Source organism: Guillardia theta (assembly GCF_000315625.1).
Source record: "Guillardia theta CCMP2712 unplaced genomic scaffold GUITHscaffold_52, whole genome shotgun sequence".
Taxonomy (NCBI): Eukaryota; class Cryptophyceae; order Pyrenomonadales; family Geminigeraceae; genus Guillardia; species Guillardia theta.
In genome coordinates, this window is record NW_005434622.1 from 66,972 (window position 1) to 78,634 (window position 11,663).

The 11,663-nt window shown below is 55.5% G+C and overlaps 1 protein-coding gene across 1 annotated transcript; it reads right to left on the reverse strand.

Moving 5' to 3' along the window:
* Nucleotides 1-462: 462 nt before the first annotated feature.
* On the reverse strand, nucleotides 463-10,552 carry GUITHDRAFT_141143 (hypothetical protein; the record flags this gene model as incomplete). The annotated part of the gene is made up of 28 exons (XM_005829378.1): nucleotides 463-552; nucleotides 611-683; nucleotides 733-1,697; nucleotides 1,804-2,085; nucleotides 2,303-2,350; nucleotides 2,547-2,627; nucleotides 2,860-2,935; nucleotides 3,136-3,277; nucleotides 3,474-3,585; nucleotides 3,627-3,735; nucleotides 3,895-3,995; nucleotides 4,305-4,482; nucleotides 4,575-4,661; nucleotides 4,720-4,988; nucleotides 5,149-5,373; nucleotides 5,796-5,912; nucleotides 5,961-5,987; nucleotides 6,240-6,280; nucleotides 6,351-6,436; nucleotides 6,656-6,801; nucleotides 6,988-7,028; nucleotides 7,090-7,649; nucleotides 7,922-8,031; nucleotides 8,280-8,387; nucleotides 8,582-8,650; nucleotides 8,881-9,319; nucleotides 9,586-9,791; nucleotides 9,824-10,552. 28 exons carry the CDS (start codon nucleotides 10,550-10,552, stop codon nucleotides 463-465), a joined length of 5,517 nt encoding a protein of 1,838 aa, XP_005829435.1.
* Between the last annotated feature and the right edge of the window lie 1,111 nt (nucleotides 10,553-11,663).

The following is an 11,663-nucleotide window of genomic DNA, read 5'->3' on the forward strand; positions in this document are numbered from 1 at the left end:
CTTTCCTCTCTTCTGCTCTGCTCTGCTCTGCTCTGCTCTGCTCTGCTCTGCTCTGCTCTGCTCTGCTCTGCTCCCTCCCTCCCTCCCTCCCTCCCTCCCTCCCTCCTTGTTTTCTCGTTTCCTATGTGCATGCGCCGACGCGTGAGATCGGACTCAACTAGTGTTGAGCGGGGAGGAGGGGCCCGGGCTCGCCGGTGAGACAGCGGGCCGGGTGGCAAGCCTCCTCTACTCAGGCTCCCATTGCCCTCGTACTGTTTTAACATTACTTAAAAATCTATCAAGAGTACCGGGCTCACTGATGAGTAAAAATCCATTAAGAGTACCGGGCTCACTGATGAGTAAAAATCCATTAAGAGTACCGGGCTCACTGATGAGATTTGCCGGGGAACTAGAAGAACATGAATGAATCATTTACATCACATACTACCAAGAAGGTTGCCAGTGCTAACTAGTAAGTTCTTCCTACGTGGAAGGGTCGTTGACTTTGAACTTTCTTTCCTTCCACGCGTTCAGAGCTCTGAAGAGAGTCTGCTGCGACCATCGCTTGAGTGCCTGCGAGGCGGGAAAGTAGTGAGCAGAAGCGGAAGGAGGAAGGAGGGTCAGGCTTTACCTGAGTCGTCGAGAGGAAGATCTTCTCACGCTTGTTGAGCGGAACTTTCTCGGAGAAGTTCACCTTCCAGTCTCTGCTGGAGAGTCAGCTGGAGGGTCATGAAGCGCGACAAGAAGCCTCACATGCCAACGTCAGCAGCGAACGAGTTGATCTCAGCGAGCAGGGCCTCGAGCTGCAGCAGAACTTGATCGGGGAGGACAGGAGCGAAGATCATGCTCGCCCGGATGTCAATGTCCTCCGATATCACCTCCCCCTCCAGCTGCAGCTCCAGCTCGTCGAAGGGTCTGAACCACTCGCTGCCAGCGCTCAGCAGCTCCCGGAGCTTTGCGGCGACGACGTGGCAGGCGACGATGATGCTCTCCGCCTCCTCGAAAAGCCGCTGCTTGTCGGACTGCAGCTGCATCCCCTCCTTCCCGAACCTCATCGGCCGCGCAGCTGGTCGAATCCCATCCGTGTTGACCGCCCCCCCCTCCCCCTCCTGTTTGTGCAGGCGCTCCATGCAGACCCTCCTCGCCTCCACCGCCCAGCACTTGATGGCGTAGTGATGCTTCCGCCACCTGCTCACGCACGCGAGGGCAGCGAAGGCGACGATGTGGAGCAAATGGGGAGCGAGGGAGTGGCAGGGGCGGGAGAGGCCGTGGTCAGGCTGAAGAAGGCGCAAGTCAGGGACGTTGAAGATAGTCTTGATGACGAAGTTAACGACGTCGAAGGAGGCGGAGCTGCGATGATACTTGTCGAGCAGGTTTGCAATGGCGAAACCGTCGACGACGAAGCAGAGGGGATGCTTGAAGTCAGAGTCGCTGTTGACGAGGATCACTCGGCGAGTTGAGTCGTCGAAGTTGGAGAGGAAGGAGCTGTACAAGTCCTGAAACCTGTCGAGGAGGAGGTGGGACAGCGACGACATCAGCCAGCGAACGTCTCGCTGGACGCCTGACTTGACGCGTTTGAGCTCCTTCTCGACTGCCTTGCTGGCATACTGGTAGAGCTTCAGGTAGTACCTCTCTATTCTCGCGATCCCACACGCAGCTGCCGCCATGGGATCCTCGACGAGACCCAGCAGAAGGCCGAGCCAGTCCTCGTCATCGACCTGTTGGGGTCGAAGCATGAGAGACAAGAAAGAGAGGAGAGGAGAGGAAGGGAGGGGAGGGGAGAGGAGGGGAGGGAGGAAGAGACAGGGAGGAGGAGAGGAGTACGGTAGTTTTCTTCTCGCCCTTTAGAGACAAGGAGGCTTGATAGAGATACTGAGACTTGATGTTCAAGGGCGGCAACCATGGCAGCCTGTTTTGTATCATATCCATGCAGAGTAGGCCGAGGATGATGACGCGGCGATGAGAGCGGCGGGAGGAGGACTCAAGGTACTTGACAAGGTCCTTGATGTATGTCAGCCGCTCTCGGTTGTCGTGAAAGAGCTCGTGCGCTGTCTTGCGGAAGGACTCCGTTCGGAAGTCGAGAACGCCACCGACCAGGAGCAGGATCTGAAGGAAGTGAGAGGTGGGGGTGGAGGGGGAGAGTGGAAGAGAGAGGATAGGGGGAGTTAGGAGAGAGAAAGGAGAGGGAGAGGGGGAGGGGGAGGGGGAGGGGGAGGGGGAAGGAGAGGGGAAGGAGAGGGGAAGGAGAGGGGATAGAGAGAGTGAAAGCAAGGAAGGGAAAGATAAGGGTGGGATAGAGTGTGATTGAGCGACATTGAACCACCTGCTTGTCCAGCAGCTCTCGACGCATGCGCGAGAATCGTGTGAAATTCTGTTGTGAAATGAGACAGCGACCCATGATTGCACAGCAGAAATCACAAGAACACGTGTATGGTACTGGACGGACATCAAAGTAAACAGGTTCTGATTTTGTGAAGAAGAGAGAAAGGCATTTGAATTGGACGGCAAATCACGGGAATAGATTGGATGGCTGAGAGAAATTCACAACATCCACATAGTTCACTGACCATCCCGCATTTCGTCTGCACGAGATAAACCAGCTCGTTGGTCGTCAGCCCCGTTCTTGCTACTGCAAGAAAGCGGAAAATCTACACGAAAAGAAATCAAGAGAAGAAGGAAATTGAAGTGATGGAATGAAGGCAAATATCTAGCCAGTGCACGAGCAGAGCAGAGCAGAGCAGAGCAGAGGACAGATGAGTAGAGTTGTGTGGAGGAGTGGATTGGAGTGGATTGGATATGATTCTAGAGGTAAGGACGAAGATGAGGATTGTATGTTTGTGTCAGAAGGGAGCGATTAAGGTTGTAGCATCATGAACTTACATCTCCAAATGCTCTGTGACGAGTGTCGTATGCTCTTAGAATGACCTCGCTGAGTTGCTCCATGTTTGTCGAGAACCTTCAATGTCAAGGAGGAGGCGAAGAGGAGAGGAGGAGATAAGAAGGAGGGAAGGAGAAGGGAAGGAGAAGGGAAGGAGGAGGGAAGGAGAAGGTCAAGTGGAGCGGAGGTGTGGAAAAAAAATGGAAAAGAGCGGAGAAGAGAGGAAGGAAGAAGTTATAACGCATACAAAGATCGTGAGGTCTGTCACAAGCACTCACAGAGTTTTCCTCACGATCTTCAGCTCAACGCCAGTCTGGCAGGCCAACGTGATGTAGTCCAAGCTAAGTCGTAGGCGCCCTGGCGTGAGGCTGTCCAGCCCTTCTCCTTCTCCTCCTCCTCCTCCTCCTCCTCCCATCAGGTCTGGACATCAAATTCACAGATGGATAGTGAAAGAGCAGGAGGAGGGAGAAGAAGGAGGGACCTGGTTTTGACGACGTCCGTTCGAAGTTAGAGGACGTTCGTCGAAGGCGTTCAGAGAAACAATCGTGAAACATCTTATTAGCATCTGAGACAGAAAGTTCCTCTGCCTTCCTCTCGAAGAAACTGCCATAAATACCTGTCACACTCCTCCGCCTCCTCCCCCCCCCGTCCCCCCACCCCCTCACCTCCCACTCCACCTCCTCCTCCACCACCACCACCACCTCCTCCTCCTCTTCAATCCTCCTTGCCTGCGAGCAACTCCATGCTTGACGACCGACAGGCTCTTGACCTGGTCGAGTTCAACGACGTTGGTTGCCAGTCTGACAAGTCTAGCAGGAACATCGTTGCTGTCCGAGCTCGCGATCAAGTTCAGGTTGCTCCCCAGCTCCTCTACAGTCCTTGAGCAGGAGACAAGTCACACTCCTGCTGCTGCATCCCCTCCTCTCCCTTGCTTTCTGCCTCCTCCTCTCCCTCCTCCTGCTCCTCTTCCTTCCTCTTCTCCCTCCTCCCTGATTCTCTGAAATTTTGGTTTCTTCTCATCTTCCTTGCAAGCTCACCTTTGCAACCATCCGTAGTCGCAGTTCGCCATCAGGTCGATCCGGTCAACGATGATCACAACCTTGAACCTCTTGCAGGCCTCTTCCAGCCACCCCCGCACCTGCGCCCTAGTCACTCACTCCTCCTCTTCTCAAGGACCCGTCCCTCCTCCCCTCCTCTTCTCAAGGACCCGTCCCCCCTCCCCTCCTCTTCTCAAGGACCCCTCCCTCCTCCTCTTCCCTTCCACATTCACCCTCCCTCCTCCTCCATCCTCCTCCTCCTCCTCTCATCTTCCTCCCTGCCATTCTTATCTGACGCTCCTCCTCCTCCTCCTCCTCCTCCTCCTCCTCTCATCTTCCTCCCTGCCATTCTTATATGACGTTCCTCCTCCTCCTCCTCCTCCTCCTCCTCCCAGCTTGTCTTGCAGTACCAGCAGCTTCAGGCTCTCAATCTCCGAGGGGATCGGAAAGTTGTAGCGCATGGCAGCTTCGAGCTCACGCGCGAGTTTGCTCAAGAGGTCGAAGAAGTCCAACGTGTGGAGGCTGGCGAAGTGAACGAGACTGAGGGAGACGAAGCACTGTAGCTCAACGTCATCTGGCCTGACTTGCCTGCGTCTTGTATCAACGATCACTCCCTCCTCCCTCCTTTCCTCCACCCCTTCCTCTTCCCCCCTTGATCCTCCTCCCTCCCTTCTCCTCACCTTCGCGCCATGCTATTCGGATCAAACACACAATGAGGATTCATCTTACTGAATCTCTTGGAGACCTCATTACAAATGCTGCAGCACCTGCTCCCTTCATGTCACCAAAACTCCTCCTGCTCCTCCTCCTCTCCCATCCACTCACAAGTGCGTCTTGCCGCTTGCCGGAGACCCGCGGATCAGGATGACTCGAGGGACGTCGTCTGCATCCTCGGACGCGGGGAAGGGGAAGAGGATGGAGAGGAGGCGCTGGGAGAGCTCGGGCCACCTGAAGTCTTCCGTGGTCGTGCAGGAGAGGAGCTCCGAGGTAGAGAGGTACTCGATGTCCTCCGCCTCCTTCATCCTCTTCCCAACCTCCTCGAAGATGTTCCTCCCAACGTCCCGGAAGATCTTGCGCTGCAGGTCTGACTCTGTCTGCCGGGCAGGAGTCAAGCGAGGAGGAGGGATGGAGAGAGTGAGAAGAGGATAGAGGATAGAGGATAGAGGATAGAGGAGAGAAAGAAGTAGGACAGAGAGAGGGGAGGGAGAACGAAGGGATTAGGAGTTGGAAGGAGGAGGAGGGACGAAGACGTACGTCATAGCTCCTGATCAGCTCCGGCACGTGACGGTAGCAGGTCTTCCTCAGACTCTGCACGGAGCGATCGGAGGAGACGCCGTAAGCCTCGTTGAGGTCGTAGAGCAGAGCCTTGGGTGCTCGGGAGGGGTCGAGGATGCATGCGTAGGAGAGGAGAAGCTCGAACAAGGAGCAACCGATGGAGCCGAAGGGGGGAGGAGGAGGGAGCTGAGGATCGTCGTCGTCCTATGTGAAGTCAGCAAGGTGAGTGGGAAGGAGAAGGAGGACGCGAGGGAGGGGATAGAAGGAAGGGGCAGGGGGAGGGAGAGAGCGGAGCAGGGCTATGGTAGCGATGGAGACGGAGAAACAGATGGTAGGAGCAGTTGGGGGAGGACAAGGGAGTGAGCTCAGAGCAAAGAATGAGGGAAGGAAGCGGGACAGAGGGGAGATGTCATGCAAAAGAGGAGGAGAAGAGGAGAGGAGAGGAGGAGAGGAGAAGAGGAGAAGAGGAGAAGAGAGGAGAGGAGAGGAGAAGAGGAGAGGAGAGGAGAGGAGGGGACGGGACGGGACGGGACGGGAGAGGAGAGGAGAGGAGAGGAGAGGAGAGGAGAGGAGAGGAGAGGAGAGGATAGGAGAGGAGAGGAGGGCGACTAGAGAATCTATCTCACGGTTCTATACTCGAAGACCCAGGGATGTAGACTTGACATGTCATGCAAGAAGTTTCGATGCATCTTCTCCTCTTGCGCCCTCCATTTGCTCTCGTTGAGTTTCGATATCATCTCAGCCTGCCATCCCCCGTCAGCCTCTCGCGCCCCTCGCGCTCCCCCCCTCACATTCTTCGCGTGTCGTTTCGCCATGAACTGGGAGATGGAGATTGTCAGCACGAGGGGAGCAAGAGAAAAAGGCGACGAGGAAGAGGGGAGGAGGAGAGGAAGAGAGAAGGGGGAGAAGGTGCAGGGGAGGAGGAGAGAGTGTGTGAAGGGGAGGAAAAGGAATAGTGTGAAGCTGACATCGTCCAGGTGCTTGCGGAAGGAAGGACGATCTCGAATCATATTCATCACAACAGCTTTCGTTACTTCCAGCACGGAGCATGTGCTGCTCTTAACTCTCACTGTTGCTCCTGCTGGCTCTCCCGTGAGCAGACTCATCTCTCCTGCACCCCGAACCGTCATCTCCTCCTCTCCTCCTCTCCTCCTCCTCCTCCTCCTCCTCCTCCCACTCACCAACCATATCACCACTCTTGAGCACTGCAACTTCAACTTTCCCGTCTGCAATGAGGACTGAAAGATTCCCGTTGAGAACCACATACCTGAGTTATGCATCACCTCACCTCCTCCTCCTCCTCCTCCTCCTCCTCCTCTTCCCCCCCGCACAACCCGCTTGTCTGCTTCGCTCTTACAATCGTCATCTTCTTTTCTGTCTTTCTGTCTCTTCTTCTATTTCTTCTTCATCTTCAACATCTCTTCTCTTCTAGTCTCTCACGACTTCCCCTCCATCCTCGTATCCCTCCATCATCTCAGGAACTTACATGGAGCCAGATATCTGCCCCACAGCGATTAGGGTGCTGCCCGGCTCGAGCTTGCGGAGGACGGAGGCATGAGCTAGCGTGCGAATGTCTTGCGAGTCCATGATGGAGAGGAGAGGAGACTTTCTCAGCGTGAGGATCTTTGTGACCTGCAGGAACTTCAGAAGGGGAAAGGGAAGACAAACTCAGGAGCGGAAGGAGATTGGAAAGGGAGGAAGGGGGGAGAGGTAGGGGAGGAGAGGTAAGAGGGAGAGGTAGGGGAGGCGAGGTAGGGGAGGAGAGGTAAGAGGGAGAGGTAGGGGAGGAGGAGTATATTCTTGCCTGCGTGATGTCACCATTATCAATAGCCTCGTCGTCAATAGGAGGAAGCATGAAACTGGTATTAGGAGTAGGAGCAGCAGGAGCAGCAGGAGCAGCAGGAGCAGGAGCTGCTGGACCCGAAGGAGCAGCAGGAGAAGTTTGTGTAGCAGGAGGCGAAGTCTGTGTAGCAGGAGGAGGAGAGCTGGACTGGGCCGGAGCTTGATCGGGTTGAGCTTTGAGAGACTCGCTTCCTCCTTGCTCCTTCTTCATCTGTTCCCTCCCTCCGTCCTCCTTGAAGCTGGCAGATTTGTCCTTCAATTTCAACTTCTCCTGCTCCTTGCCCTGCTCCTTGCCCTGCTCCTTGCCCTGCTCCTTGCCCTGCTCCTTGCCCTGCTCCTCTGACGTCACCGGGAGTCGTTTCATGGAGCCATGCATGAGGATGGCGGCGAGAGACTTGGGTTTCTTGGACCCCTCGGCTGACTTGATCCGCTCCTTCTCCTCTATCGCCTCCTCCGTCGCCAGCGCTCGTTTGAAGATCTCAGCTACCGACTCCTTGAGAACTCCACTCTTGTCTCCTCCCAGCTCCTTCTTCTTCTTCCTCCTCCTCCCGATCGCCTCCAGCTCCTTCGATTCGTCCACCACACGATGCTCTGTAGTGTAGGAGGAGCTGGCAAGCGCTGGAACTTTACCTGATTTCCTGGGGAGATTCAGAGCGTGAGAGGAGAATGATTGCGAGGAAGCAGGAAGAGGTTTTTTGAGGAATAGAACATGAACGAGGGAGAAGGAAACGAGAAAGGAGGGAAGAAGTAAGGAAGGAGGGAGGAGGGGAGGGGAGGAGGGGAGGGGAGGAGGAAGGGAGGGAGGAGGGGAGGGAGGAGGGGAGGGGAGGAGGGGAGGGGAGGAGGGAGGGAGGGAGGAAGAGGGAGATAGGGAAGAGGAAAGAAATGGCTGTTTGAAAGCGAGGCATACTGGGGCAGCACGACGACCAAGTGCGGCAAACTTGCATCGACATCGGAGAGAGACTTCTGGATCAACCCGAGAGAGCAGTGCGGGTTGGCAATGTCTTCACGGAGACTCGTCTGAATGTTTGTGAGGAGGGACGCGGGCAGCGAGAGAAAAGGAGGCAAGGGAGGAGGAAGTTGACGGGAGGGGTACAGTAGGATAGGCAGTTCTGACCAGGGCAGGAGGAGTTGGAGGAGAACGAGAGCGCCAAAGAAGGGAACAAGGGGATAGGATGAAGAGCAGATGACGAGGAGAGGGGAACAGGAGGGGGAGGGAGGGAGGGAGGGAGGGAAGGAGGGAGGAGAGGGATGAAACAACGAGATACCAGCGTGAACGAGCTGTGAAAATATTGACAGATCCTTGAAAATCGATGACCCACAGCCTCCAACAGCTCCGCATGCTCAGGCATCGAGTCCACGATGCAGAGCTTGAGCTACACATTGTCTTTAGCAAATCATTTTTCCCTCCCCTCCCCTCTGCCTTCTTCTCCTCTCCTCTCCTCTCCTCGCCTCTCCTTTCCTCTCCTCTCCTCTCCTCTCCTCTCCTCTCCTCTCCTCTCCTCTCCTCTCCTCTCCTCTCCTCTCCTCTCCTCTCCTCTCCTCTCCTCTCCTCTCCTCTCTTCTGCACCTCGATCGAGCGAGATATCTGAACTTCAGGCACTCGGAAGCTCGAGGACAACTCCGTCCTCCCGATAATCTGAAAACCTCCATGACTACAAAGATGTAACGTGGGAGGAGACGAGGAGCAGGACAGCAAACAGAGAGTCAAGGAGGGCACCAGAAAATAGGGGCAGGGGCAGGACAAGGCACGAGTATCTGGCAGAGGAGGAAGAGAGGAGGAAGAGAGGAGGAAGGGGGTGCTCAGGGAGCGGAAGGAGGAAGAACGTAGGGGCCGGGGGGAGGAGGTCAGGATTTCAAGGGCCTCACCTGCTCATTGCAGAGTTTCGACACGTAGGATATCGAGTGACTGCCGGGAAAGGAGGGCCAGTGCTGTACCCTCACTCGCTCGATCACCGTCCATGGCTTCAAGAACAGCTTGTGGTCGGGAGGAGGAGCCGATCGGGTGCTGGTGGATCGGAGGAGGAGGTAGTCGCCGTCCGTCACTGACTGCAGTCTCCTCTTGAACGGCTCGAAGGCGATGCAGACCTCGAAGTCGCCGGGGCAGAGGACGTGGGATGGGCAGGACAAGGACACGGCAGGGATGATAGTCTCGAAGGAATCGCTCTGGGCTGAGGGCCACATGGCATTGTGCTCGTGGTAGTAGCGGAGGATGTATCGACCCTTGCTGGTGAGGAAGCGACCGCTGAGAAAGATGTCCTCCGACTTGCTCGAGACAGTGATGCGGGTGATGGCGTCACTGGGAGACCTGCCGACGAAGTTCATGATGAAGGACGGCAAGGGAGAGAGGGAAGGAGGAGGGAGAGGGGCAGGGACAGGGCAGGAGCGAGGGAGGGCAGGCGGGAAAGGACGATGGCAGAAGGGAGGGGAGGGGGAGGTAAAAGGGAGGGAAAAAGGGAGAGGAAGATGGCGAGAGGGAGGGAGGGAGAGAGGGAGGGAGGGAGGGAGGGAGAAGGAAGATGCGGGAGCAGGAAGGGAGCGCGGGGGGCGGGTGGTGGTAGTGGGGAGGGTCACTTGAGCTCGTGGTCCACTAGCTCCTGCTTCATCTGGGATGGTCGCTGAGCGATCAGATCTTTGTAGGCTGAGTCTTGTCGATCATCGGCCTCAAACAGCGCGATGAATCCTCCCGGTTCCAAATCCCAGTCGTCCTGCGACACAATCCTGTAGGAGATGGGCAGGTCGTCTCCGATGAGGACGCTTCTGGCTGTTGAGAGGTAGACCTGGAACGGGTACGAGAAGGCGGGAGGGTAACGTTGAGCCTTGCGCAGATGGTGCTGAAGAGCTGATTGAGAAAAGGCTCGTTCCCAAACTTGTCGAGGGCCTCGTTGCAGATCTCAGCAGCTTTCAGGTTGTTGCCAGAGGTTGCAAGCTCTCTAATTCTCTCTTCGTACTCCTGCACAGAACCTTCAATGTTGTCCTCCAACGCGATGTGCGACGTCTGCGACCCAGCAGTGGGCGGAGCTGACATGTCCTCCTCAAACACGATGTCAAGAAAGATCCCTTCAATGATTGACCGTGCAATGGCGTACGAGTATGCCTTAGCAACCTTGTTCTGCCTCGCCGTATCTGTTGGCCTCGTCTTCTGTGGTGCCTTGGTCATGGTTGTCGCTGTTTGCACAAGAGATCTTGGCCAGGACTCGTCCATGCTGCTGAACATCAAGGGTGTCTCGTTGTCCAGATGAGAGTCCGAGTACGACTCGAGAACGGCTTGACGATGAATGGTCGAACGTCTCTTCATCACCATGCTGTGCCTGCGGTCATTCGGCTTGCTCTTACTCGAGGTCAGGATCTGATCGATTTCATCGAGAGTTCCCAGCAGAGATTTGTACTGGTTGTTACTCGACAGCTCTCTATGAAGAGAGCTAGCGGAAGAGCTTCTTCGAGAGCTCGTTTCAAAGTCCACGTCTTCACTCTTCACCGATCCTGTCCCCATACTCTTCACTGTCTCTACGCTTGATCGTCTTGGATTCATTGCTGACATGGCCGATTGCTTCATTCTATCGTTCCTTGACCATCAGTAGTGACATTGATAGCTGGCCTAGCGCAAGGGACCGGTAGAGTTGTCTCCTTTTCTCTCCGATGGCACCCCCTGCTTGGGGACTAGCATCACATCATCTGCACAAACAAGACAGAGGATCAGCGTCAGTTACAAAAGTGAAGATATTCATCAAAAGATTCAAGGGGGACGAAGTGAACTTCAGCAGGCAGACTTGTATACTCGGACCGTCCTACGGTCTGACTCCGGCGGGTGACGCAGCGAGTCAGCCCTATGAATGTGAGTGGGAGGCAACGGCGAGCAGGGCTGGTGAAGGATGGTAGATTGTGACTGTGATGCAGCGGCGATCATATGGCAGCGGCATTGAACCTGCGATCTTCCGCGAACTCGCCGGCGCGCCTATCGTACATGATGGGTGGGATGAAAAAGTGAGAGTCCGTTGAAGACGGTTGGAAAGTCGTTATAGGATCGTTTCAGACCGTTAGGTCTTCATGGTGATTGATCTGAAGCGAGCCCGATTAAAGTAGTCCTGTAGGGTAGGGTAGGGTAGCGCAAAGACAGGGCAAGGGTCATTTTTTTAGTCCATTTGTGAACATTTTCTAGTGTGTTGATGGTCGATTGTAGGGGTCCACAAAAAACTTTTAGGAACTGTTCACTTTTCGTTCTTGCATGTCAGAATTAGTAGGGGTAGGCAGTTCAAAGTAAGAGTAGATTATGACCACCCATCTGTCTTAGTAATGAAAGGTGGGGTAGCAGGAATCTTTACATGCAGGGGACAAGTCATGTTGGTGAAGAGGGGTGGGTTAAAGGTCAAGGGTGGGGTACTATATGTGGATGGAGTGGGGTGGTACACAGAGGAAGCGAAGGGGACGAGGGATAAGGGAGGGGGTGGGGGTGGATTCGTGGTTGTGCATGTGCGTCACTTGCCGCGATCAGATGGCCGGAAGGGGAGATGATGCGGGAGGAGGAAAAGAGAGATGGAGAGATGGAGATATGGAGAGAGGAGGGAGGAGGGAGGAGGGAGGCGAGAGGAGAGAGGAGAGATGATGGAGGATGGAGGAGATGATGGAGGCGAGAGGAGAGATGCGAGCTCGAG